The sequence below is a fragment of the Meleagris gallopavo genome, chromosome 11, assembly GCF_905368555.1.
Source record: "Meleagris gallopavo chromosome 11, MGAL_WU_HG_1.1, whole genome shotgun sequence".
NCBI lineage: Eukaryota > Metazoa > Chordata > Aves > Galliformes > Phasianidae > Meleagris > Meleagris gallopavo.
In genome coordinates, this window is record NC_139414.1 from 20,591,625 (window position 1) to 20,614,606 (window position 22,982).

At 37.3% G+C, this 22,982-nt stretch overlaps 1 protein-coding gene across 1 annotated transcript in view; it reads left to right on the forward strand.

Annotated features, from left to right (window-relative positions):
* SI (sucrase-isomaltase) overlaps nt 1–22,982 on the forward strand; it is a 45,583-nt gene that overhangs the window by 16,369 nt on the left and 6,232 nt on the right. Inside the window, exons 15-40 of the mRNA XM_031555006.2 lie at nt 845–962; nt 1,338–1,509; nt 2,187–2,303; nt 3,003–3,157; nt 3,730–3,814; nt 4,678–4,734; nt 5,350–5,474; nt 5,860–5,948; nt 8,543–8,592; nt 9,099–9,269; nt 9,616–9,765; nt 11,238–11,447; nt 12,239–12,393; nt 13,068–13,236; nt 14,048–14,144; nt 14,256–14,368; nt 14,452–14,577; nt 14,870–14,998; nt 15,110–15,217; nt 15,516–15,578; nt 15,828–15,962; nt 16,453–16,537; nt 17,471–17,609; nt 20,881–21,014; nt 21,465–21,499; nt 21,591–21,707. Coding sequence (XP_031410866.1) covers nt 845–962; nt 1,338–1,509; nt 2,187–2,303; nt 3,003–3,157; nt 3,730–3,814; nt 4,678–4,734; nt 5,350–5,474; nt 5,860–5,948; nt 8,543–8,592; nt 9,099–9,269; nt 9,616–9,765; nt 11,238–11,447; nt 12,239–12,393; nt 13,068–13,236; nt 14,048–14,144; nt 14,256–14,368; nt 14,452–14,577; nt 14,870–14,998; nt 15,110–15,217; nt 15,516–15,578; nt 15,828–15,962; nt 16,453–16,537; nt 17,471–17,609; nt 20,881–21,014; nt 21,465–21,499; nt 21,591–21,707 — 3,104 coding nt within the window. The remainder of the gene's footprint in view (nt 1–844; nt 963–1,337; nt 1,510–2,186; nt 2,304–3,002; nt 3,158–3,729; nt 3,815–4,677; nt 4,735–5,349; nt 5,475–5,859; nt 5,949–8,542; nt 8,593–9,098; nt 9,270–9,615; nt 9,766–11,237; nt 11,448–12,238; nt 12,394–13,067; nt 13,237–14,047; nt 14,145–14,255; nt 14,369–14,451; nt 14,578–14,869; nt 14,999–15,109; nt 15,218–15,515; nt 15,579–15,827; nt 15,963–16,452; nt 16,538–17,470; nt 17,610–20,880; nt 21,015–21,464; nt 21,500–21,590; nt 21,708–22,982) is intronic.

A 22,982-nucleotide genomic window follows, 5' to 3' on the forward strand; every position in this document is an offset into this window, starting at 1 on the left:
ATTTTAATGTTACATTTGGAAGTAAAATTATTTCCTCTGATCTCAAACACAGATGAAGGTTTCAAATTAAATTAAAAAAAAAAAAGTTTCTATCCAGTTCTACACTTAAAAGGGAAAATTAGGAAAGGACTGCATGTTATTTGCCTGAAAGGTACAAATTTACACAATAAGTTAGCGCTGGGGGACTTTTGTGGCATTAACAGGCCATTAAGTAGCTCCACTGAGGAAATAGGGCTCAGTGGAGACCTTACATGCTTAGTCTGCAACTTTACAGTAAATCAAGTAACCAGTATAAAGAAAGAAGATTCTTCTTACACCATCTTATGTTTCCAAGATTATGCTTGTTCTTGTGATAAAGCTGGCAGTGAGTTTTGTGCTAAGGTTTAATAAGAGAGGTACCAGAAAGCACTGGAAATGAATGGAACCTGTGATTACCACTTAATGACACCTAGGAGAGGATAGAGTATTTGAGTTAACCATTTTATGTTATGCACTGAAGAAATTGACACACATTCTCCATCAGTTTACTATGTTCCTCTTCCTTAACAAAGCTGCATTTATAGCTCTGTTAGCAGTAATGAATGGATTCTTTTGATATTTGTGTGTTGATTGTCATGAAATATCCAATGCTCAAGAGCAGAAAATGGCACAGATGGAGCCAAGATGAATAAAACTAGCAGCCAAGGGAAGCATTTCATTCTTGTATTAGTAACAGTGGCCTTAATATAAGCATTGAAGAGGGAAAAGGGTTTGAATGTCAAGAGTATACACAACAAAAAAAGAATTGGAAGTACTTAGAATCAAAATGCACTTTAAAACTAATGTCTGCTTTTCTTTATTGAAGATATTGTTGATCAACTGATGTTCTCTAAGACACTTTGTATGGATGCAGTGCAGAAATGGGGCAAGCACTATGATGTCCACAGTCTTTATGGATATTCCATGGCCATAGCAACAAGACAGTAAGGAACTCATCCTAATATGTTTACAGAAAGTTTTCAGAAGAATGCATGGTTTGCATTGTTTTTAAAACAGCCAAGACATTTCACTTTTAAACAAACCCATTTTCTGGACAGCGTTATATTGTATTTAAGCTAATGTAGCAAACGCAAAATCTACTAAATTCTAGGTCAGACATTGTCAATCCGAGATTTATAGAAAGGTTGTTTAAAGTAAATGTCTTGAACTTCTCTAAAAGACAGCTATCTAACTGTAAAGGAGCCCAGGTCGTGAGAATAATCAATTGTTGAAAATAAGTCAGTATAACTCTGCCTAATATAGAACTATTGATGTGATCATTTTTCTGTTGCATAGTTCCAGTCTCCTTTCATTTTCAGAGCCATTGAAACGGTGTTTCCAGGAAAACGAAGCTTCCTTCTTTCAAGGTCTACTTTTGTTGGATCAGGAAAGCACACAGGACACTGGCTGGGAGATAATGCAGCAACATGGGAACAGCTAAGATGGTCAATTCCTGGAATGCTGGAATTCAGCCTCTTTGGATTTCCTTATGTATGAAATATTAGCTTTTTACCTCCATTCGGAACAAGCAGACAAACACTGCCTTTTTACCTCTGAGATAATCGGTTACCTAATCAAACGCTGTCTACATAACCATCTTATCTTTTCAATTCTAAGTTAATTCCCTTCAGTGATCTGGTTTTAACTTTTTTTCCAATGACTTTTTTTTTTAATTAGAAAATTTGTTTTGATTTCTGTTATTGTGTGTTTATGGTGGGACAGATGTGGGCAACAGACATTATCATGATTATGCCAAATCTCTAGTACTATTTTACTCCTCAGCAATGGATGTGAAGTACATTGGGGTTTTCCTATTCATTCTCGCATGAAATAGAAAAATCCATTTGTAAGTGAAATGACCAGACTCTTAAATATTTATATTTGTATGAGTTTGAGCTGTTTTCCTAGTGATGGGCTATTAGCACCAAATAGGAAGGTATAAATTTGGAAGATGATAGGCAGCCTTAGGAAGCAGTTGGTTTCTTTTTCTTTTTTTTTTTTTTGTAGAGCATCTAGTTGAAAGAAGAAAAGTAGAAATGTGGTGAATGATTTACTCACCCTGGCGAGAAATGAAAGATGAATTGATACATCCCTTAAATTTTAGATTTTGTATAGAGATTAGAGGTGCAGTATGTTGTCTGCCCAACACATTCTGCTTTTATTTAAAGATTGGAGCAGATATCTGTGGGTTCGTTTTTGACACGACAGAAGAACTTTGCAGACGATGGATGCAAGTAGGAGCATTTTATCCATTTTCCCGGAATCACAATGCTGAAGGATACATAGTAAGTTGTTCTTTCTCTTTCATTTCTGGTTTCTGCTACCACATTTCCTTTTATAGTATCGCTAATAAACACTGCTATCACTAACAATTAGATATGCTAACCAGTTTGAATATGGAAGAACCTTGAGATCTCTTTATGAAAATTTACTTCCAAGATGTTCAGCTCTCAGGGTTGCGGTGGTTTCACAGTGATAGCTAATCTGCCCAAGACTGCTCACTCACTCCCTCTCCACCAAAAAAAAAAAAAAACAGGAGGAGGAAGTATGATAGCAAAAAAAAAAAAAAAAAGGCTCATAGATTGACATAAGGACAGTTTAATGAAATGAAAAGAGAGAGGCAAAAAAATTAAATAACTAAACAAAAAAGACCGTGGAGGAACAAGGAGAGAAAACTCTTAGTCTCTATGTCAGCAAGTGATGTTTGGCCACATCTTGAAGGAGGGCCTCAACACTTGTAGTAGTTCTTTGAAAAAGGCAGACGCTTTCATAACGAAGTCCCCACTGTTTCTTCCACTTCATCATCTTTTCTCGTTTAGCATGGCACCATATATAATATGGAATGTCCCCTTGGTCAGTTGAGATTAGCTGCCCTAGTGATGTTCCCCCTCCATCCACTCCAATCTCTGAGCCAACAGTCAATTTTCACAATTGACAAGGTATTTCCTGCACCATGAAAATAATCTTCTAATATTTATTTTCAGCCTCAGGATCCGGCTGTGTTTGGAGCTGATTCAGTTTTGGTGCAGACCTCCAAGCACTACCTGACCATTCGCTACACTTTGCTGCCCTACTTATATACGCTCTTTTATAGAGCTCATACTCGAGGGGACACAGTTGTACGTCCAGTTTTGCATGAGTAAGTGTATCAGATGGCCTTTGTGATAATCTTATTAGAAATAAGTAATACAGGTTGAATGCAGTTAGGGACTATCTAAGCAGCTATATAATTTCTGAGAATGCATATTAGAGTATATGTAGAGGCAGCATCAGAATTCAGGAAATACTATTTTGATGTAATCAGAAGAGTAATCAGAAACCATCTGTAATTTCTGTATAGATGCATGCATTATTGCCAGTCACTCTGAAGAGCTGCTATGAAATGGTTTTGTCAGCTAATCAAATTACGCCATGCCATAATGTGTATATTAAAATATACATTTCCTTGCTTCCTTATTCTTGAAAACAAGTACGCTGAGAACATGTGCATGCATGTAAATACACACACTTTCATATATGCATAATCAATACTGAGCTAATCAGACCTTGCCTTCTGACTTTCAGATGGCCTCAGATTTAAAAAATAATAATTAAAAATTTTTGCATGACACTTTTCAGTCACAATTCTAGGCAATCAATTCTTAATAATACTAGGATTAATGATGATGGTATAGCTCTTCAAAGCCAATTACTACTCTGTCCTTTCTCCAGGTTCTACTCTGATGAAGGGACATGGGGAGTTGATAGGCAGTTCCTGTGGGGTCCTGGGCTACTTATTTCTGCTGTAATTGATCAGGTAGGTTTGGCTATTTTCATGTTTGTCTCAAAAAAACTCAGTGGGGAATAGAGACACCTGAAGTTACCAGTTCCAGCTATTTTCTTTACAGGTGGGAAACTGCAGCAAAAATCCTCAAATTCACAATTGGTATCTCTCCTTTATTCTTCTGGTTAGAAAGTACCTTTCAGATTTTCAGTGACAATTTTGTTATTGAAGGTTATAGCACTGAAGGTTATAGCACCTTTACTATGTATGTATTTCCTTCTGAAATCACATTCCCTCTCCCTTTTAATATTGAAAATCTGAACCACAAAAATAGGCTCATTCATTTCCTGGAGGATCCCGGGATATTTATTCTCGTCCTATTCTAGACTGAACTCTTCTGTCTTGAGCAGGTGTTATGCCAAATCATTTGGCAAAGAGAATGCCGATGACCTTGTCTACTAGCATTAGCACAGTTCTTTCTCTAAGGGAAGTATGGTTTTTGCTAGATTTTGTTAGATTATACTTATTTTTCAGTGATATGTAACATTCGTGACCTCTCTTTGGATTCCTTAAAAGACTAGATTTATTTTAATTTTTTATCCCACTCTTCACTTATCGTTTTCAGTGAAAGAGCCCGCAAAATGTTTTGGTCACTTTCAATATGGAAAGTATTGCACTTAGTGCTATTAAATACAACTCCTATTTTCCAGACCTCTACAGAACCAAAGCAATCTGATTTGATATTCTGATTCAGTTAATCTTTGTATCATCTCAGAATGTCATCCAGAATCAACTTCTCTCATGCTATTTTAGCTTGTCTGTGACATAACAAGCAAATGTTGTTTATTAAATGCCTTGCTTTCAAATACATATTTCTTTCTTTGTTGTCCTTTCAGGGTGCAGATGTAATTGATGCATATATTCCTGATGCAGTATGGTATGAGTATGAAACGGTAAGTAAATGCATAGGCTACTAGGGAGTGTTTTTCTAATGGTCTTTGTGATGAAGAAAAAAAAAAAAAAAGATTGTCAGCCATGCTTCAAGGGCAGAGACCTAAAGCAAAGCCTACAAGATAGAGATGGAAACGGTGAGACAAGAGGGTAGGGGTGGTTGAGTAAATGTATAAATCAAAGACTCAAGAAAAGATCGAAATGTGAAATACATGAGATGGGAAGAGGGACTGAACTGAAACTTTAGCAAAGCTCACATGTGAAGAAAAGTAAAATATTACAATACACGAGCATGTGCAATTAACTTTTACTAGCCTTGTTTCTGCAGAGAAGTTTCCTAATATTGTGATGATCTTTTGATGGATGTGAAAAGACATTGCTTGTATTTGGTGTCCCAATAGGACTTGCTGTCTATGTTGACTGAGCAAAACACAACACTGAAATTTGTTGGTTTATAACATTATAGTATATTAATAAACTGATATGTTATTTTTTGTGCCCATTGGTGCATCTCCTCTAAAAGAATGATTTGAGAAGAATGTTGTCTTAAATCCCAAACTTCACAGCAGTGAGTAATGCAACAAACTCATTCTCTTTTATGCACCTGTCAATAAAAGGGGGCAAGAATCTCAGAGAGAAAACAATGGACCAGGATGTACCTGCCAGCTGACAAACTGGGACTCCACTTGAGAGGAGGTTACATTTACCCTATTCAACAACCAGCTACTACAACAGTTCAAAGGTATGCTTCCAAACCAAATGCTTTTATGACTAGGTGAGTGTAAATTCAAGAATGGGTTTAGGACTGTCAGGTTACAAATCAGTAGTAGCCCATCAAATTTAATGCTTTTGCTTTGAAACTTGGGAATAACTGTAAAGCATGACGCCCTTCTCCTGCTATTTACATTAAATATGTAGCGATTAATTAAAGGTTTATTTGCATAGCATTTTGTCAGTTTGCCATTTATTTTAATACATTTGCATGAAAATGAATGGCAGTAAAGGACTAATCTAAGACAAAGCTCTGCAACCCTGCAGAGTATCACGTTCTTAAGACGAACAAGAAGGATTTGTTAAAACTGTCTAGCAAGTGGTTATATATGTAAGACATGGACTTTCTTTTATAGCCGCCAGAATCCACTGGGACTTATAATTGCCCTAGATGAGGACAATACAGCTTCTGGGGAGTTATTCTGGGATGATGGAGAATCTACAGGTGAGTCATTACTGGTGAAATAAATAAACAAAACAGTATGCTCACAGATTTCCATTCTCTAGTTAATTTTAGAGAGCAAGAATGAGCCATTGAGGACATGGTAACAAACAGTTAATAGTGGCTTTTAAGTCATTGGTTGTTCCACATTTTTATGTGGAAAAGAGTAACTGTTATTTAGCTTGCCTGTCTTTTTTTTTTTTTTTTTTCCTTTTTCCATGTGTTCATCTTGCAATGTAACCTTCAGTATGTACAGCTTTGGCACATTAGCATGCTGACTGTTAAACCACGGTGTCAAGATTGATATATATTCTGGTATAGATCCAAATTAATTTCAACGGGTGCAAGAATGCATATAATTAGTGTTGGACACTAAGAATAGGCAGAAAATGAAAAAGTAGCACTTTTATTAACTCTCTGGAATTATTTAAATTGCTTGTGAAAACAGTAACTCGAAGGTACTGTACTAAAGCCAAAATTTGCCGTGCCATCTGGTGCATGAGCACACAAGTAGGCATGTATAGGCCATACTTGTCATGTTGCCAGCCTCTATAGTATTTCTGAAGATTTAGATGAGAATCCAGTTTCCATGAAATTAAGAAGTAGTTCAATCCCTTAGGCTGTTTTTGCAGTATTTGTCCTACGTTATATATATATATATATATTTTAGACAAATCAGCAAGCAGTTTGAAAATATATCTTCTCTAATTCATGTCCTGTCGTATCACCAGTTGGTGTTGAGAACTGCATCACTCTTACCTAATTTCATATTTACTTTGCCCTGTGACAGAGGTCACTGTCTTTGCAAGAGCAGCAGCTGGAGGGAAGTTGTGATCATATTGCCTTCTCTGTGCTCAGCTGACACTGTCAGGTTTCACTCTGGTGGGCATCTGCAGGGAGCAAGACCAAAAAGCAGCATGGCTCTATTGACCCCTGTCAAAACCTTTGGATTCACTCACTGGTCTCCTTGGAGAGCTCCCAGACTGATATTTCCTACTAGGATATGTACATCAGAAATCCTAGCACACAAATCTCCAGTTTGAAGGGTTTCTTCCCCCCGGTGCTGCAGGAGATGCTGGTGGAGCATTTTGTGCAGTCTGACAGGAGGAGAGCTGCCCAAAGGAAGATACTGATGCTCCAGAGGAATTGTGATGGCAATATGAAAAAATTCATTGGAAAGAGAATAACTTGGAAGATTTTATGCATTCGATCTGTAGGGCTCCCTTCTGTTATTTTAACTCTATCAATCACATCTCACAGAACGAAAAACTTGGAAGCCTCTACTTTTTAAAGATTTTGTAAAAGTTTGGGATGCTTTGAAGAAATAGAGCAGTGGTTTGGCTGATTACAGCAGCGATAAGTACTGAAGGCCTTGGGTGGCTGCTGACATGACAGCTGTATGTACTGCTTTGTCAAGACCTAAAATAACTCTGCTATTATTGTACTCACTTCTGCTGAGTAGCAAAACAATAAAACATGTAGTGATTTTATTTCCTGGCCCAGACTTACAGGATGCTGGGTTTTTTTAGAGTGGTAGTTTACAGTTTGTTTGCAACAAAATAATTTTCCTGTATTGTAAGGAAAAAAACATAATGACAGGTGCCGTCAATTTTTGTATGTCTTCTTTTTGTATAATCATTTGCTTTATGAATCGCTTATTTTGATTATTTAGAAGGTTTAGCTTTGAAATATATATCTACTTTCAAGAGGATCTAGGAGAACATAAGAAAAAAATGAAAAATAGTTTACATTTTAGGAAAATAATGTTTTTGAAAATTTTGGAAAATTCCTGGCCTTACAAAAAAAAATTGTTTAGAAGAACTTTCTAATGTTCAAAGACAAGATGGTAAGAGTAAAATATAAATGTCTGATGGAAATTACAGTGATTACTTAACCTGTCTCATAAGCTTGCTTTTTACCTGCAAAGTGAAAACATATGGAGAGAGCAAAGCACGTCATGTCACTTTGGACTATATTTAGCCTTAATCCATGTTAATTTACGTCTAGTTTACATTCCTTCATTTCTGCAGAAAGCAGATTGCTGGCCAGGATACCAAATTTTAAGGTTATAGAAGAAGTTCTGTGAATAATCACTCTTCTTAGCTTTGCTGGGCCTCAGCTAGAAAGTTCGGCCTGTCTACAAATTTCACTCCTCCAGACAAATATAGATAAATAAAAGACCAGAAGACCTTGGCAAGATCAGTTACAGGTCTTGTTATGTCTCCTTGGGAAAAAGTCGTGTGATCTAAATGGGAAAATAAGAGGAAATAGTACAGGTATTTTAAAGTCCAAAAACACTGTTTCAGTGGCAAATAATCTTCCGTGTGTCCAAGTAGTGAATGGTTTAATTGCTTCCTTTTAGAAATGCTAAGTCCTCTACAGCAAGGGTTAAAATAAAGGTTCAGATAATCTTAAGCTCTGAGCATGGTCTTTAAGAAGAATACAAAATAAGAGTTGAGACCACCAGTAGTTTGCACACAATCTGCTCAGAGCAGAATGCCATAATGATTATGATGAATAGTTGCTTGATGACATAGTCCTAGTTTTTATTTGTTCCTTTCTGTACTGCAAGTTTAACTTCTTTCTTTACCTTATAGGAACAATTGAGAGTAACAACTACATTTACTACGAGTTTACAGTTTCCAATGTAAGTATTCTCTTTTAAATGATCTTATCCTCAGGTTTTATCAAGTGTATAATGAAAGGGCATTCTTTTCTTCCTCCTTATTCTCCTTCACTATTTACTGAGGAGCAAAGTGTTTAATACTGTCAAGAGGAGTCATTTTCAAGATGCTGTCATTTAAGTGGGATGAAAGTCTTTTATTTGTCTTCTCTTAATTAATTGTAGTATCTAAAGAACTCTCTTTTCACATCATAAAATCAGCTGCGATGTTTATTGAGTGAGAGAACTATAAAGCATCAGAATCTTTATAGTGCCAGAAAGACGGTGGGCGTAGTGTTTGTTAGTCTGAAGACATTGTTAAACTGTCAAAACTTGTCGTACCTATACTGAAAAAGTGCCTCCACAGAGGGAGTGGTGGAAGGCTTACATCATGTTTGAACCCACAGCATCTGCTTTGTGATTCGTTTTCTGCTCTGTGCTGTCCACTATATGAGAAACATTGCCAGTGAAATGATAACCTTATTTTTCAGAGACGTCTACAAATGAATGTTGTAAGTGGCAGTTATGTTGATCCAAACAACTTAAAATTTGAAGAAATCAAAATCCTGGGAGTACTCCAGGAAATAACGGAGGTTTCTGTCTCCCTGAACACTGGAGGGCAAATTTCTTCACCTAATATCACCTACTATCCTACAGAGAAGGTAAGTTAGTAACAGGCAAATGTGATTCTTTGAAATCATCTCATCTTGGTTTTATATATTGCAAAGGAAGTGCAATTGCATTAAATATACAATATGCTGCTGCTAAAGGGAAGTATTGAAGGAAATGCTTTCCCACACTAAAGATAGCGCAGAGGTTGCTTTGAACCTGTTATGAATGTGCATTATACAATCTCTTTAATTACAAGCACCTGATCATCTCAGTTACTGACGCAAAATCAAAATGTTTAACTTCTTCTGACCACTTGTGCTTTGTGCCTTTATTCCTGTGTGCTTCCATACAGTGATGCGGTGTGGGACTTATTAGATAATTGTTTATTATTTGTAGGTTGCTCATTTAACAGGGCTTCAGCTTGAACTGGGAAGATCCTACACGATAGAATGGATTCAACAACAGAGTATCAACGAAAGGTTTGATTGTTATCCCGGCATAGATCCAACACGAGAAAAATGTGAACAACTTGGCTGTGTCTGGGATGTAAGCAACAATTATTTTTCTAAACTGATGTGACTGGAACATTTCCAGAATCGTAGTTTTCCTTCTACATTGGGTATAGAGGAAGAAGTAGCCAGGCAGATTGGTCAGACTTAATTCACGTGGGGGCACACAGCCATCAGCTGACCTGTACTAGCAGATTTTATTTACTTCACTGAAACTAAGACAGTTGACAACAGTGTGTTCTTCCAGAAACTGAGGACAAATATGGTATTCTTTGCAAGGTAGTAAGAAATAATAATTAGAACTGAGAAAAATAGAATAAAGTAGATCAGTGTCTTCAACTGCCTCTTGTGATTCAAAGGTACCTCAGCCTTAAAGGCTTATCCCCCACTTTCATAGTCACAGAAGCACAATTTAACTCAAACTAACTCCTTTGGATTGCTGCTTGAGGAGTAATTCCCAAATCCATTGGAAATCATCTCACATGCAAATTGAATTGTTCCTCTCTCTATTGATTAGCTGCACATCCAACTGATAATACCTGGATATATCTCCTAGATATGAACAAAAAAATCTCTATTAGCTACTCCTGAGACAGCAGCATTCAAAATACTGAATGGACTTCACTGAATTTGTTGCACTATTAAGAAGATTTGGTGTGATCTTCGATCTTTGGGCATGTCTTTTCATGTAGAAACAAACTCTGGTCCTGTTATGGACTGAATGCATCTTAAATATTGGCTTAAATTGAAAGATGCTTTAATTTTGATGACAACAAATGAATTAATGTTCATTAGCGGCTCAGGTGTAAGGAGCTGGCATAGTTCAGTTTGAGTAAGTAGGCAGGACAGATGGTATGCAAAGTTAGAAGGAAGACTAATGTATTAACCTACATCAGCTCATCTAATCTTAGAATAAACTAGTTTAAGTTGAATTATAGCAGGAAACTGTATAATTCTGATCTTGTTCTTAGGAGATCTTAGATAAATAAGATGTAATTCTCAGTGGGTATTTTAGGGGTAAATCTTATGAATAAAAACACATTCAAGCTAATTGAAAGGTCTAGTCTGGGTCTGCCTTGAATATCTCATGAGTTTTGGTGTATATTCCTGAAGGCAGATGAAGGAGAACAGGATTAGAAAGAAAGTTCTGTGGAGTTCAGCAAACAAAAACTCAGCTGTATTGTGGGATTGAATTGAAGATGACAGATAAAGGGAATTTAAATCTGTCTTCATTGTGGCACTTGTTGATTTCCACAGAAACAGTGTGCCAATTGTTTCTGGCACAGTCTTGACCAAATTGTATATAACTGAATTTTAGTATAGAGATTTCTGGGTTCTGCATAGTTGTTTTTTTTTTTGTTGTTTTGTTCACTAATTGCCTTAAGTGTGTCCCAACTTTCAACATGTGACAGCCATCAGATAAAATGGAAGCTTTGGATTTCATGCTAGTAGCATAAAATAAAGCTTCCCAGCATAGCTCTCTACTTTGCAATCTATTTCCATTTACAGGAGGCACCATCAGACCCGAGTAGTCCATCCTGCTATTTCGTCTCTGACAACGCTTATTCAGTTGAAGAAGTAGAATACTCCTCATCAGGTTTGGCAGCCAACCTGATCTTAAACAGTACCAGTACCAGAGCTACTGACAATTACACTGCACCAATTGGTACGCTACGCTTGGAGGTTAAATATCACACCAACAGCATGCTGCAATTTAAGGTAACGTTATTGAAAAACTGTACTTTGTAATATCTTGTTTTTTAAAATAGTTTTGTTAGTGTAAATTTTCAGTTTTCGTACACAACTTTGTATACGAAGTTATACGAATCAAAGATATATTGCTCGTGTATATATGTAACATCGCTTAAAAACACTGGAGCTAAAGATATTTTCTTAGTGTACAAGGAAATTGTTCTGTAAGCATTATGATTATTGTAATGTTTATTTTTCCATTAATTAATCCACCTGTATTTTATAATTTTAATACGCTATTGGTTAGACCATCGTTTATTACTGTGCATTTGATAAGACTGAGATGAATGATAAGATGCACGGGGAGTCAGGTATCAAGAACTAATCCATATCAGCTTGAAGGATTTGGAAAACTTAAAATAGAGAACTCAACAACAAATATATCTAGAAGTTGAATACAAGATTAATCAGAAAGGTATTTAACACACATGCATGTGTCTGTATTTTAAAAAATGTAAAATATTTATGAAATATAGGTACATACTTTGAATTCACATACCTGAATAATTAAACAAGTCATTCCTGATTCATATTTACATCTTTAAAAGTTATTTCCCAACCCAAGTACTGTGATAGAATTGGAGAAAAGATACATATTGGAGAAAATATTCTTCTTGGCAAAAATATTCAACAATTTATTTCATTTTAACTGATCCTAGTTTCTGAACAATAGATAAGTTTTCAAACATTTTCTTGACATGATTTGCTTGTTTTTTTTTTTTTTGTTTTGTTTTGTTTTGTTTTGTTTTCCCCCCTAGATTTATGATTACCAGAATGCACGATACGAGGTTCCTGTACAATTAAATCTTCCAGCCTCCCCAACAAGTACAGCTGAGGAACGACTCTATGATGTTTCAGTTCAGAAAAAACCATTTGGCATACAGGTTCGACGCAAAAGCACAGGGACAGTTGTGTAAGTTATAGCCGCCCCCCTACCCCCCCCTTTTTTTTCCTTTTCATTTTTTTCCCCAACTTTTTCCAAGCCAAAGCTTCATATTGTGTGTTATTTTTTTTTGAATATCTCAAAACAAGTTTTGGTATCCTTTCCATAAAAGATACTGTTAAATGCCTGGTACAGCTTAATCAGAGATGGCTTTACAGTTGCACCATGTGAGAACACTGACTAGAGGAAGGATAGAGAATGTATCCTGAGCAATACCCTTATTCTCACAGTTATCTGAGCTTTTTTCCCCTTTCACTTGTTGAAAGTCCTGTGGAAAAGGGGAAAATGCAGAACGTAGACATCTACAAGGACCTCTTAATGGGTAGCTCCCAAGTCTCTAGCAGGCATGATATCCTTCACGTTCTTAGATTTTTCCTTAAGTGTTCACAGCTGGTCATTTAGTTGGGTCTTGGAAACAGTGTAGGAAAGCAGGAAAAAAAGATAATGTCTTAGCAACTTTAGCAGGTGGATTTTGGTAAAGTGGCAATTCATAAATTTGAGAGGAGCAGCTTACTATACTATGAACATAGTCAAACACTAGAACAGGCTTCCTAGTGAGACGGTTGGTGCCCCAGGGCTGTCAGTGTTCAAGAGACATTTGGATAATGCCCCCATTGATAAATATGCTTTAACTTCTATTTCAGCTGGGATTCACAGCTGCCTACCTTCACGTTCAGCGACATGTTCATTCAGATTTCTACCCGTTTGCCATCCCAGTACATATATGGATTTGGAGAAAATGAGCATACCCCGTATCGACGCGACACAAACTGGAGAACCTTTGGAATGTTCACAAGGGATCAATCTCCTGCTGTAAGTGGGAATGAATCTAATGCAAAAAATTGTTGAGCAGTACTTGAGAGTCCAGAAAATGTCTGCTGGTTCTAGATGCTTATTAACTACGATCATATTTACTGAAGCTTATGATTTGAATGGCTTCTCAATGACAATAGTTTTCTCTAAGCCTATGTTTTGTTTTTGACCAGCAAAAGAAATCGAGTGGCACTCAAACTCTGAGTTATATGCCAGGTGATAACCAGTGGCTTATAAACCACAGGCTATTGCTCCTTTTTTTTGTGCTTCTCAGTGAACTACCCTGAAAGTTAGGTATGAATCAGAGATTCACACTACTTAGCGATTCAATGAGTACTTGGGGAGGTATATCAGAAACCTTATGTCTATGCATATACAATGCTTGCGTTTTTCAGAGAATGACCTGTGGTGGTTTATTGAAGCAACAACTTCTGGTGTAGATTTCAGAATATCAAAATATACTGGAACAGCAGGAGAATATCACTAGCATCTCCTGATCACATAGATACCTGCTACTATTGAGGGGGTGGAGGGAAATAGGCAAATTCTGTTTTGGAGAAGCTCTTTCTTATTAGCAAATTTTAAAGATTTCCTATCTACTTGATTACTCTTACAAGACTGGCTCCAAAGGTCAAGCTGAAAGTAGGTGTGTTTTGTGGGCATGTAGGTTATTAGTATATACTTTTGAAGTTTATTTGTTGTAGGTTTGGCAGTTGTATGTCTCATCTTTTATTGAATTTATTCATAGAGGTAAATAGGTCATTATTTACGCTATTTCCACTGTAGACAACATTTTATTTTCGTTCTGCAGGACCATTTGAATTCCTATGGTTATCAGCCCTTTTACATGGCTCTCGAAGAAGACAGCAACGCCCATGGAGTTCTCTTGCTTAACAGCAATGCGATGGGTAAGAAAACCCTCACTTTATTTTCTCAGCGCGTTTTATTTTTACGTTCAGTGCTTTGTAGTAGGTGTCAATCTAGGCATCCTTTTCTCATTTCACTTTCCCCATTTCCAGACGTGACTCTTCAGCCAACCCCTGCCCTGACATACCGCACCATTGGAGGAATTCTCGACTTCTACATGGTTTTGGGCCCAACACCAGAACTTGTTGTTCAGGAGTACACTGAAGTAGGATTCTTACCCATTGCCAATTTGCTCTCCTTGGTTGGTTGGTTTTCACCTATGCACCACAAATATTCTCTCATTTTCAGCTAATTGGACGACCAGTGATGCCACCCTACTGGTCCTTGGGATTCCAATTGTGCCGCTATGGATACAGTAATGATTCAGAAGTCGCCCAGTTGGTGGAGGAGATGAAGGCAACTCAAATTCCCTATGTAAGCTGGTTGCATTTAACATTTGAGCTCATGGCTTCACTCTTGGCTTCAGAGTATTAAGACCCTTCAAAAACAAAAAGCAAAACAAAAAACACCTCTATCCCATTGCCATGGTAGATCTCTTTCTGCTGAGCTGCTCTTCAGCATCTCATCTTCTAGGCTGTACCTGTGTCCAGCATTACTCTGTCCAGACAGTTTAAGCTGAAAGTGACTCTTTGGCAGATGATCTATAAATATATATTTTGAAATTGAAATTTCTTTCTTTCTTTTTTTTTTTTTTTTTAAATTGCAGGATGTCCAATATGTAGATATTGACCATATGGAACGGCAACTGGATTTCACTCTTAGCCCACGCTTTAGTGGGTTACCGGATCTAGTTAACAAAATAAGAGGAGAAGGAATGAGATTTATCATTATACTGGTTAGTTTTGAATATTGGCTTTCAATTGCAAATTATTAATGCACAATGTATTTAATAGCATTTCTAATCCTGTTTTATCACCAGTTAAAAGGGTATTGCATTCAATTTCAGGATCCAGCCATCTCTGGAAATGAAACTGATTATCCTACCTTCTCAAGAGGTGTGCAGAATGATGTCTTCATGAAGCGGCCAAACAGCAATGACATCATATATTCCAGGGTACTGATCTTAAAAAGTGTATGACAGCAAAGATATATTGCATTCAATGAGCACTATGCCAGCCTCAAATTCATTGCTATCTATAGGCAGTCTGCTAATCATAGAACCATAAAATTGCTCACTACATTCATGCTTGAATGTAGATGATGCATTGAACACATATTGTAAGTTGAATTGTTTTCAGTTGGCATTGTTATTCATAGATGTAGCAGTGAAGAACGGTTTTCCCTCTCTGTTGCTGGTGTTCAGTTTATATGCTGGGTGTTCTGATTGTTTCAAAATATCCTTTGTCCTGTAGGTCTGGCCGTTTCTTCCCAATGTTCAAGTCAATGAGTCACTCCCTGAGCAAACCCAAATAGAGGTAAATATTGGTACAGTTTGGCTATTGACTCAAACATAGAGGGAGAAGTAAAGTACAGTATTAAAGAAAAATGGCAGTAGAGTAGTGAATAATATCTTGTCTGGAATAAGATGCAGAAAGTGGCTAGCTCTCTGTTAGAGACAAAAAGGAAAACAAGTGATTATTTTGTGTTTCAACAAAAGTTTTGGCAGCCCGACAGTGGGATGCTTTCACTTCTGTATTTTTTCTATTTTCCTACTATTTTTACAGCTCTATGGAGCACATGCAGCTTTCCCAGACTTCCTCCGCAATTCCACAGTAGAGTGGTGGAAGAGAGAAATTGCGGAGTTCTACAACAATCCCACTGATCCCTCAAAAAGTATCAAGTTCGACGGCCTGTGGATTGTAAGTGGAGAAATACATTTTACTTCTGGATTTTTTTCTCTGTTAGACACTACCAGACATCAGCACTTTTCACAGCATGTGTTCAAGTTCGGAAGGTGCCTAAATGCTGAGTTGCCATTAAATAAAACAAAGAACTAGGCTGGACAGGCACGAAGGAGAGTACAAGGCAGAACCTGAGCTCCCAGCTGAAGGCACCAGTTTAGCTCTGGGCTGTACATTTGCACTGCTTCAGTCATGACTTCTTTCTTTTGCTGTGACACTGAACGGATGCAACCAAACTCAGACTGGCTTTTCTTCTTACGCTTTGCTGCTCCCTGCCCTGCGCTGTGCCTGGTGTGAATATGTGTCAAGCAAGTGTGGAGATGCAGATTGAGATTGCAGCTGCAAGGTTCCCAAGGGCACCCACAGTTCTGCTTGTTGTAGTTTAGAATTTAGTGTGTTTTATATGATGGAAGCAAATGCAATCAAGATTTGCTCTACATTTTTTTAGGACATGAATGAACCGGCAACTTTTATGAATGCTGCATTTGGTGGCTGTAGAGACGAGATCCTAAATAACCCACCTTATATGCCTCGTAAGTCTGACCATTCCTTAAAACAGTTTTAGGACATTCTGACTAATATGAAACCTCTTATGTGCTACATGCAGTGTAAACGTCTGAAGTTAGGTATATTAAACCACAACCACACCACTAACTTAGTGTCCTTTCTCTTCCAAGAATAAGAGGGCACTTAAATCCCGTCTGTTTCAGCTGATAGCAGTAGCTACACGGCACTTTTAAAACCTGAAGTTATTTTTAACTATTTGCCTGCATGCGGATTTTGATACCTGTTTTCTATCTAGGTGTTTTGCTAGAGGCATAGTGGAGAATGTACTTCCCTTCTGCAGTTTCCCCAGATGAATAATGCAATTAATTAAAATTTCAAAAAATATCTCTGTCTCCTTTAATTAGCTTTTATTCATACAGTAAAATACTTGAAATGCTCAGCTAGCATTTATCTATGCATGACAATAATTTAAATTCTTAGCTTTAAATTCTTAAGTGCTGATGTGAGATGGTACAAATCAGGAATGATTTTCTAATGTTTTATTAGAATACGCTTGCTGCTTACTGTTGTCATCAACATCATAAATAATTCCTCAGGAATTGTCAGCAAGTTAGTATTCAGATGTAAGCCTTCACCAGCAGCACCACCCCCAGATTTCTGTGTACATGCCTGATGGGGCAGATTTACAAAGATTTGCAATATTTTGGAATTTAGGGTATATCTTACCTTTTGTGCCTTTCCAGCTATTAACGCACTTACAGACCCCAATGCCTATGCAGAAAGATTGGAGATATTCCATTTCTTGAAAATGGACATGCTCTTTTGTAAGAAGCAAGAGACGTCAGTATAGATGTCTAAAAGAGAGTAAACAGAGAGATCATGAGAACTAACAAAAAGTAACTCAATTTATTACTGAGTTCCTTATTAAAAGGCAAGTATTGTTGTTCCCTTTCTGTTAGATTTGGGATCCCGGTCAGAAGGCATAACTTTTGAAAGTCCATGCATGGAAGGTCAGCAGTACCTCCCAGATGGTACCCCGGTTAGACACTATGATGTACACTGCCTTTATGGATGGGCTCAAACAAGACCTACCCTTGAGTAAGTGAGATTTACACACTTTCTTGCTATTTCCAAAAGATGTTGCAAGTGAGTAATGGGTGACTTCATTCTTATACCCCCAAATTTTCATGAGTTTACTATGCCTGAGAAATCTTTCTTTTCATCCAAATAGCTTTGATTCTTCACTTGAGTTCAAGGTGGACTTCAGTGTTTAAAGTTTCAGCACCAATGCTATGTTTCTTCCTGTTAATTGGTAAGAAGCATGGGAGAAACCTGAGCAGCTGGAAAGGATGTGCAGGAGAAGGCAAGTTGCGTCTGCACAGCTCTGAGCTGAGGCCATGCTTCCATAGTTTTGCTCTGTAAAGGCATTCTGCTATTGGAGCCAGTTAGAAAAATTTAACTCAAGTTATGTCCACACCTGCAGTGCATCAGTCACTGTCTCAGCACGGGCAGGCCGTGGCTTCATTTTGAGCGTGGAGGCTTTAAAATCACCGAACCTAAGCAGATGCAGTTTTCAAGGTACTTTTTAAAGACAGTTTACCCCAAGTCTGATATTAAAGAAACTTATTCCTCACCACAAAGCAGTTTGTCAGTCCCAAGGATTCCATCCATATGAATTTTATATTGAGCAAGCTTATCTGCTTACCTGTATTATTAAATAAACTGATCATGGTACCGTTTTTACATAGCAATTACTCACCACCAAGAGTTATCCTGTCCCACTGCATTCACTCACACCCCATTGCCTTTCCAGCAGAGGTTTCTGTTACAAGACCACCAGGGCTGTCCTGGGACAGTGCATTGCGAATGGGAGCACTCAATCCCAAGGCATCACTGTGTTCTTCCCTTACAAGGCAGAAGGAATAATAGGTCTGAACATTTGCATCAGCTCTTGTTAACTCTAATTACTAATGATTGTCTCACTTAATTGCTGTAATTAAAATATAAAACTTTTTTTTTTTTTTCTAGGTAGTGCTAGGACAGCCTGTTTTATTTCTAGCACTGATGTTGTTCCAGCCTTACACTGCATGTCCACTGATGGAGAATGAATAGAGTTTCTAAGAATGTTAATTTAAGAAAGGCACTATTATATTCCTTACTGAAAATAACTTGAATAGCAGTATGGCTTGATTCTGTGTATCAAGTGTGAACTGAAATGTAGTGGAACATTTACTTTCTTCTGTTTGAGAGATATTGTTAACAGAGATGGCTACATAAATTACATAAATATTCACATTCTCACACTTGGAACTTGCATAAAATTACTTTAAAAAAAAAAAAAGAAGAAAAAAATCTCTGTACCCAATTTATTCTTTGGTGCTAACCAAAGTGACACTGAATATATATAGTAATAATAGTTTACCTTAATATTACACCATCTAAACAGGAAGACTTCTTGCATCCAAAAACCCTCAAAGGCTGTAATGTAAAAGCAAACAGCAGATTGTTACCTAACAATATAATTTCACTTCTCCATTAGTTAGACAGAGGAAGTTCCTGCATTTTAGCTCAAGGCTGTTCTTTGTACTGAGGCTTTTGCAAAGATGTAAAAGCCAGAACCTTCAATAGTGAATCCAGTAACCACTTTGAGGTCTAACAAAGGCTTGGTAACATGAGGAATTGCTTTTCAGGAATACAGGTTTGGTTCAGTCCTGAAGCAGGGAGCTGAGTCAGCAAAACACTGAGCACTCATCCTTGAGAAGCTCTGTGCATGACATACACTTTCTTTACATGCCAAATTTGAGCTGGATGTCTCAGAGCATTGTTGAAGCAGGGTAAACCAAACTGAAAATGTTTGGTAATGCATTACAGAGAGATAAAAGGTACCAGAACACTTACTATTTGTCTTGGAAGAAGTAATTACAGCAAATTAGTCTCGTTTAATTATTACAGTAATTTAAGTGACTTGTGGTTTTTTTTTTTTTTTTTGTTGTTGTTTTTTTGCTGTAATTACAGCATCGCTAAAGCTGCAAATCCTGTAGAAAAATAAGTAGTGTCTTATTGATAGCAGCTGTTGAGGCAATTATTGTGGAGCTAGCATTGGAGAGCAGTTCAATTCAATCAGTGTAGCTTGCTAACTAGTATTTCAGTTCAGCATTTTGTGATAATGATTCACAGTATGAGTGCACGGCTGCAAAGGAGCTCCTGTAGGAAACCAGAGCAGCTCTGCATTCCCACACACAGACCAGCAACATGTGCTGGTATTCTTGGTGGAGCAGTTAGGAAGAATGAATTCAGCTCAGCTAACTTTTTTTTTTTTCATTTCTATAAGGCCATTTGGTTATCTTTTGGTGGTATTTTGTGGCAATGGCACATTTAAGAATGGCATTATTTAAGAATCTGATTTCTTTTTTTTCTTGATGTTTGAGGAATTGTTCTGGCTGGTGAATTGATTTCCCATCCTTTTGACATGCCACTCAACTTTGGGGGTCCCAGGAGAGCTCTTCCCTTAGTCACTAGCAAGCCAAGGCATGATCCATTGCTGCTTATGCCTTGTTTTTGTTTTGGGAGAGAAGAACAAGTTTCACCATCTTCAGAAAGAAACTAATGCAAATCCTCAATTTAAATCTCTTCTATTTATGAGAAAGTCAGATGAGGTCAGGTTGAGAGGTGACCTAATGCCAAGGCAGTCACCTCCAATGGTTCTGCTTTCTGCTTGCACTGCGTGGCCCCAGTAGCTGGCATGAGATGAAAATGACTGCTTTAATACTCATCCTTCTGGACTAGTCCATGTTGGTCATTTCACAGTCCTTGTCATTTCAATCTTTGAAGGCATCTTGGTGTTTCTGATGTGATCAGAGCTCCATCGCTTGGATTTTTTTTTTTTTTTTTTTTTTGATACCTTTTTGGAAACTGAACCTATGCTGCCACATTTAGTATTCTAAGTACCTTTTTATCTTCTTGGTTGTAGTATTTTCTTAAGACTATTTTCAACCACTGCTGCAAGTTTTCAGGTTCTGCAATAAATTAATGATGTGCCCTATATACCATACATTGTGTAGATCTATTATATGTGCAAATTAGGCTACATTTATGTTTTCCCAAAGAGCAATTATCTTTAAATGAAAATCTGCATTTCAGTACCTCTTTGTTTTGCCTGTTTGTTCCTAACCATAGGTTGGCTCACACTTGCATTGATTTTCTACATATATCTGAATCAGTGTATAGCCATAAAAAGCATGTCTGGATTGGATGCGTACATATTCATGCACTTTGATATGAAAATATAAGCCCCTATGTTTATTTTCAAAGTAGAGCTTATGTAATAAGTTCTCAGATAACTTATTTCTTTATCTATTTTCAATGTCAGAGCATTGCAGAGTGTCACGAGAGAACGTGGGATTGTCATCACCCGTTCAACTTATCCGAGCAGTGGAAGATGGGCAGGACATTGGCTGGGTGATAACGCTGCAGCTTGGGATCAATTGTCAAAGTCTATTATTGGTATGTAGAAAGAAGAGGATCTGCAATCAGTTTATTTAGTGCAGTAATTCCTTTTTCTTTATTTACTTGCTTTTAGGACACACTGATTTTAGCTAAAAAAAGCTCTTTTGTTTGGCCCTCACAATTCACAGTCAGTTCCTTGTTGACTTCTTTGCTTCTCCACTGGGTCTTGGGGATCTCCTTTATTCCTCTACCGTCTTCCTGCTCCTTTTTCTGCCACCTCCTTTCTTGTCACCTCCTGGTGCTGCTGCCCAACATCTCTGACTTCTGACAAATCAGCTCCCATATCTTTCTGCAGAAGAAAAAACATGACACATCAGAGACACAGTGAAACTTTTTTTTGTTGTTTCTGATTCAACATTATAATATATATTATCTAGCACAGCTATTAGCATATGAAAGAGGAAAGAAAAACAGCTCATAACATTGATTTTTTTTTTTTCCTTTCAGGTATGATGGAGTTCAGTCTCTTTGGAATATCATATGTAAGCTAAGGAGTTATTACCTAATATTTAATTTTTTTGATGCTGTATAAGAATTTATGGTATTCCAACTGGATTATTTGTCAAATTTCAGACAGGAGCTGATATCTGTGGCTTCTTTAATGACTCAGAGTATGAATTGTGTCTTCGTTGGATGCAGCTGGGTTCATTCTACCCATATTCAAGGAACCACAATCAGAAAGGAACGAGGGTGAGTTGCAAATTCTTAATGGCTGTGGATGGCTGGGCAATGCAACTCTAGAGACTTGCATGAACATAACATAATCCATCCAGCCTTGAAAAAATACATTCCAAGCAGAATAGAAAAGAACATGTTTGACTCTTCATCAAATAAATAATCTTTATTTTTACATTAGCACTGCTATAAGCCTCCCCTACACCTAGGAAGTTTCATCCCTTCAGAGAAGCTGTTCTTGGATTAAGATCACTTGAAGGAAGAGTATTCTAATTTTGATTTGAGTGAATACAACTCATACATATTTTTCTATTGGCTATTTTGGTTTAAACTCACTGCACAAGGAAGACTGAAATATACTGCATGCTTTTGTGGCAAATATTGTTAATGAAGGAAAACTGACCTTGGTGTTTGAAGCTCTAATTTTCTGTAATTATACAACAAGCATGACTCTGGAGTAACAGTCAGGAATTTAGATACTTTACACATTTCCCACCATCAGATACTGTATTTCTTTAAGAAATAAAGGAAAATAGTTGGCTAAATATAGGCCTGTGATGGCTAAGGACTGTATTATAGAAAGCTGTAAAACTAGATAAGTGGAAAAATAGAAATTGAAACAGTACATAGATTCCAGTTCAAGCTTCAGGTCTAGCAGAGTGGAGCTATTTTTATGGCATATGTCTAATGAATTAGAGTCTCCTTTTCAAAAACTGTGTTCTTTATCTTGCTGCAGCACACCTTTCAATTGGATTTTCAAGCCTTTAAAAATGCAGATTCAGGGTTATCGTGTTGCTTCCAGTCTTACCCAATTTGCCAGGGTATTATTGTTCAATACACTAAATAAAGATTGGAAGTGCTCACTGACATCAGTCACTGGTGCTTTCTTTTTGCAAGTTCTAAGTGCTGCCCTGCAGAAGAGAGGGATAATGAATTACTACACGGGATGCGTTGCGCCTTCAGGACAACTTGCATGAAACATTTTCTCCAGTACTCCCCATAGGTTTTCCTCATCTTCTCCCTTTCTAGTTTCCCTCTTTGGGATGACAGTCATTCCTACTGTTATTACTCTCTCGTAGCCCTTAATGAAGAGCAAATAAGTGGAGGTGCTCTATTTCAGAGAGAGGAATTTGCAAAGACCTCTAGGATTTCCTCAGCTCTATCTTGGTATGCTGATTTTGACACATCTTTGGTAATTACCACTGCTACTAATAGGTTATATGAAGTCATGAGAGTAGAAAAATGGAGGAGATGCTAGATAGGAAGTCCCTTGTGAACATCAACAAATTC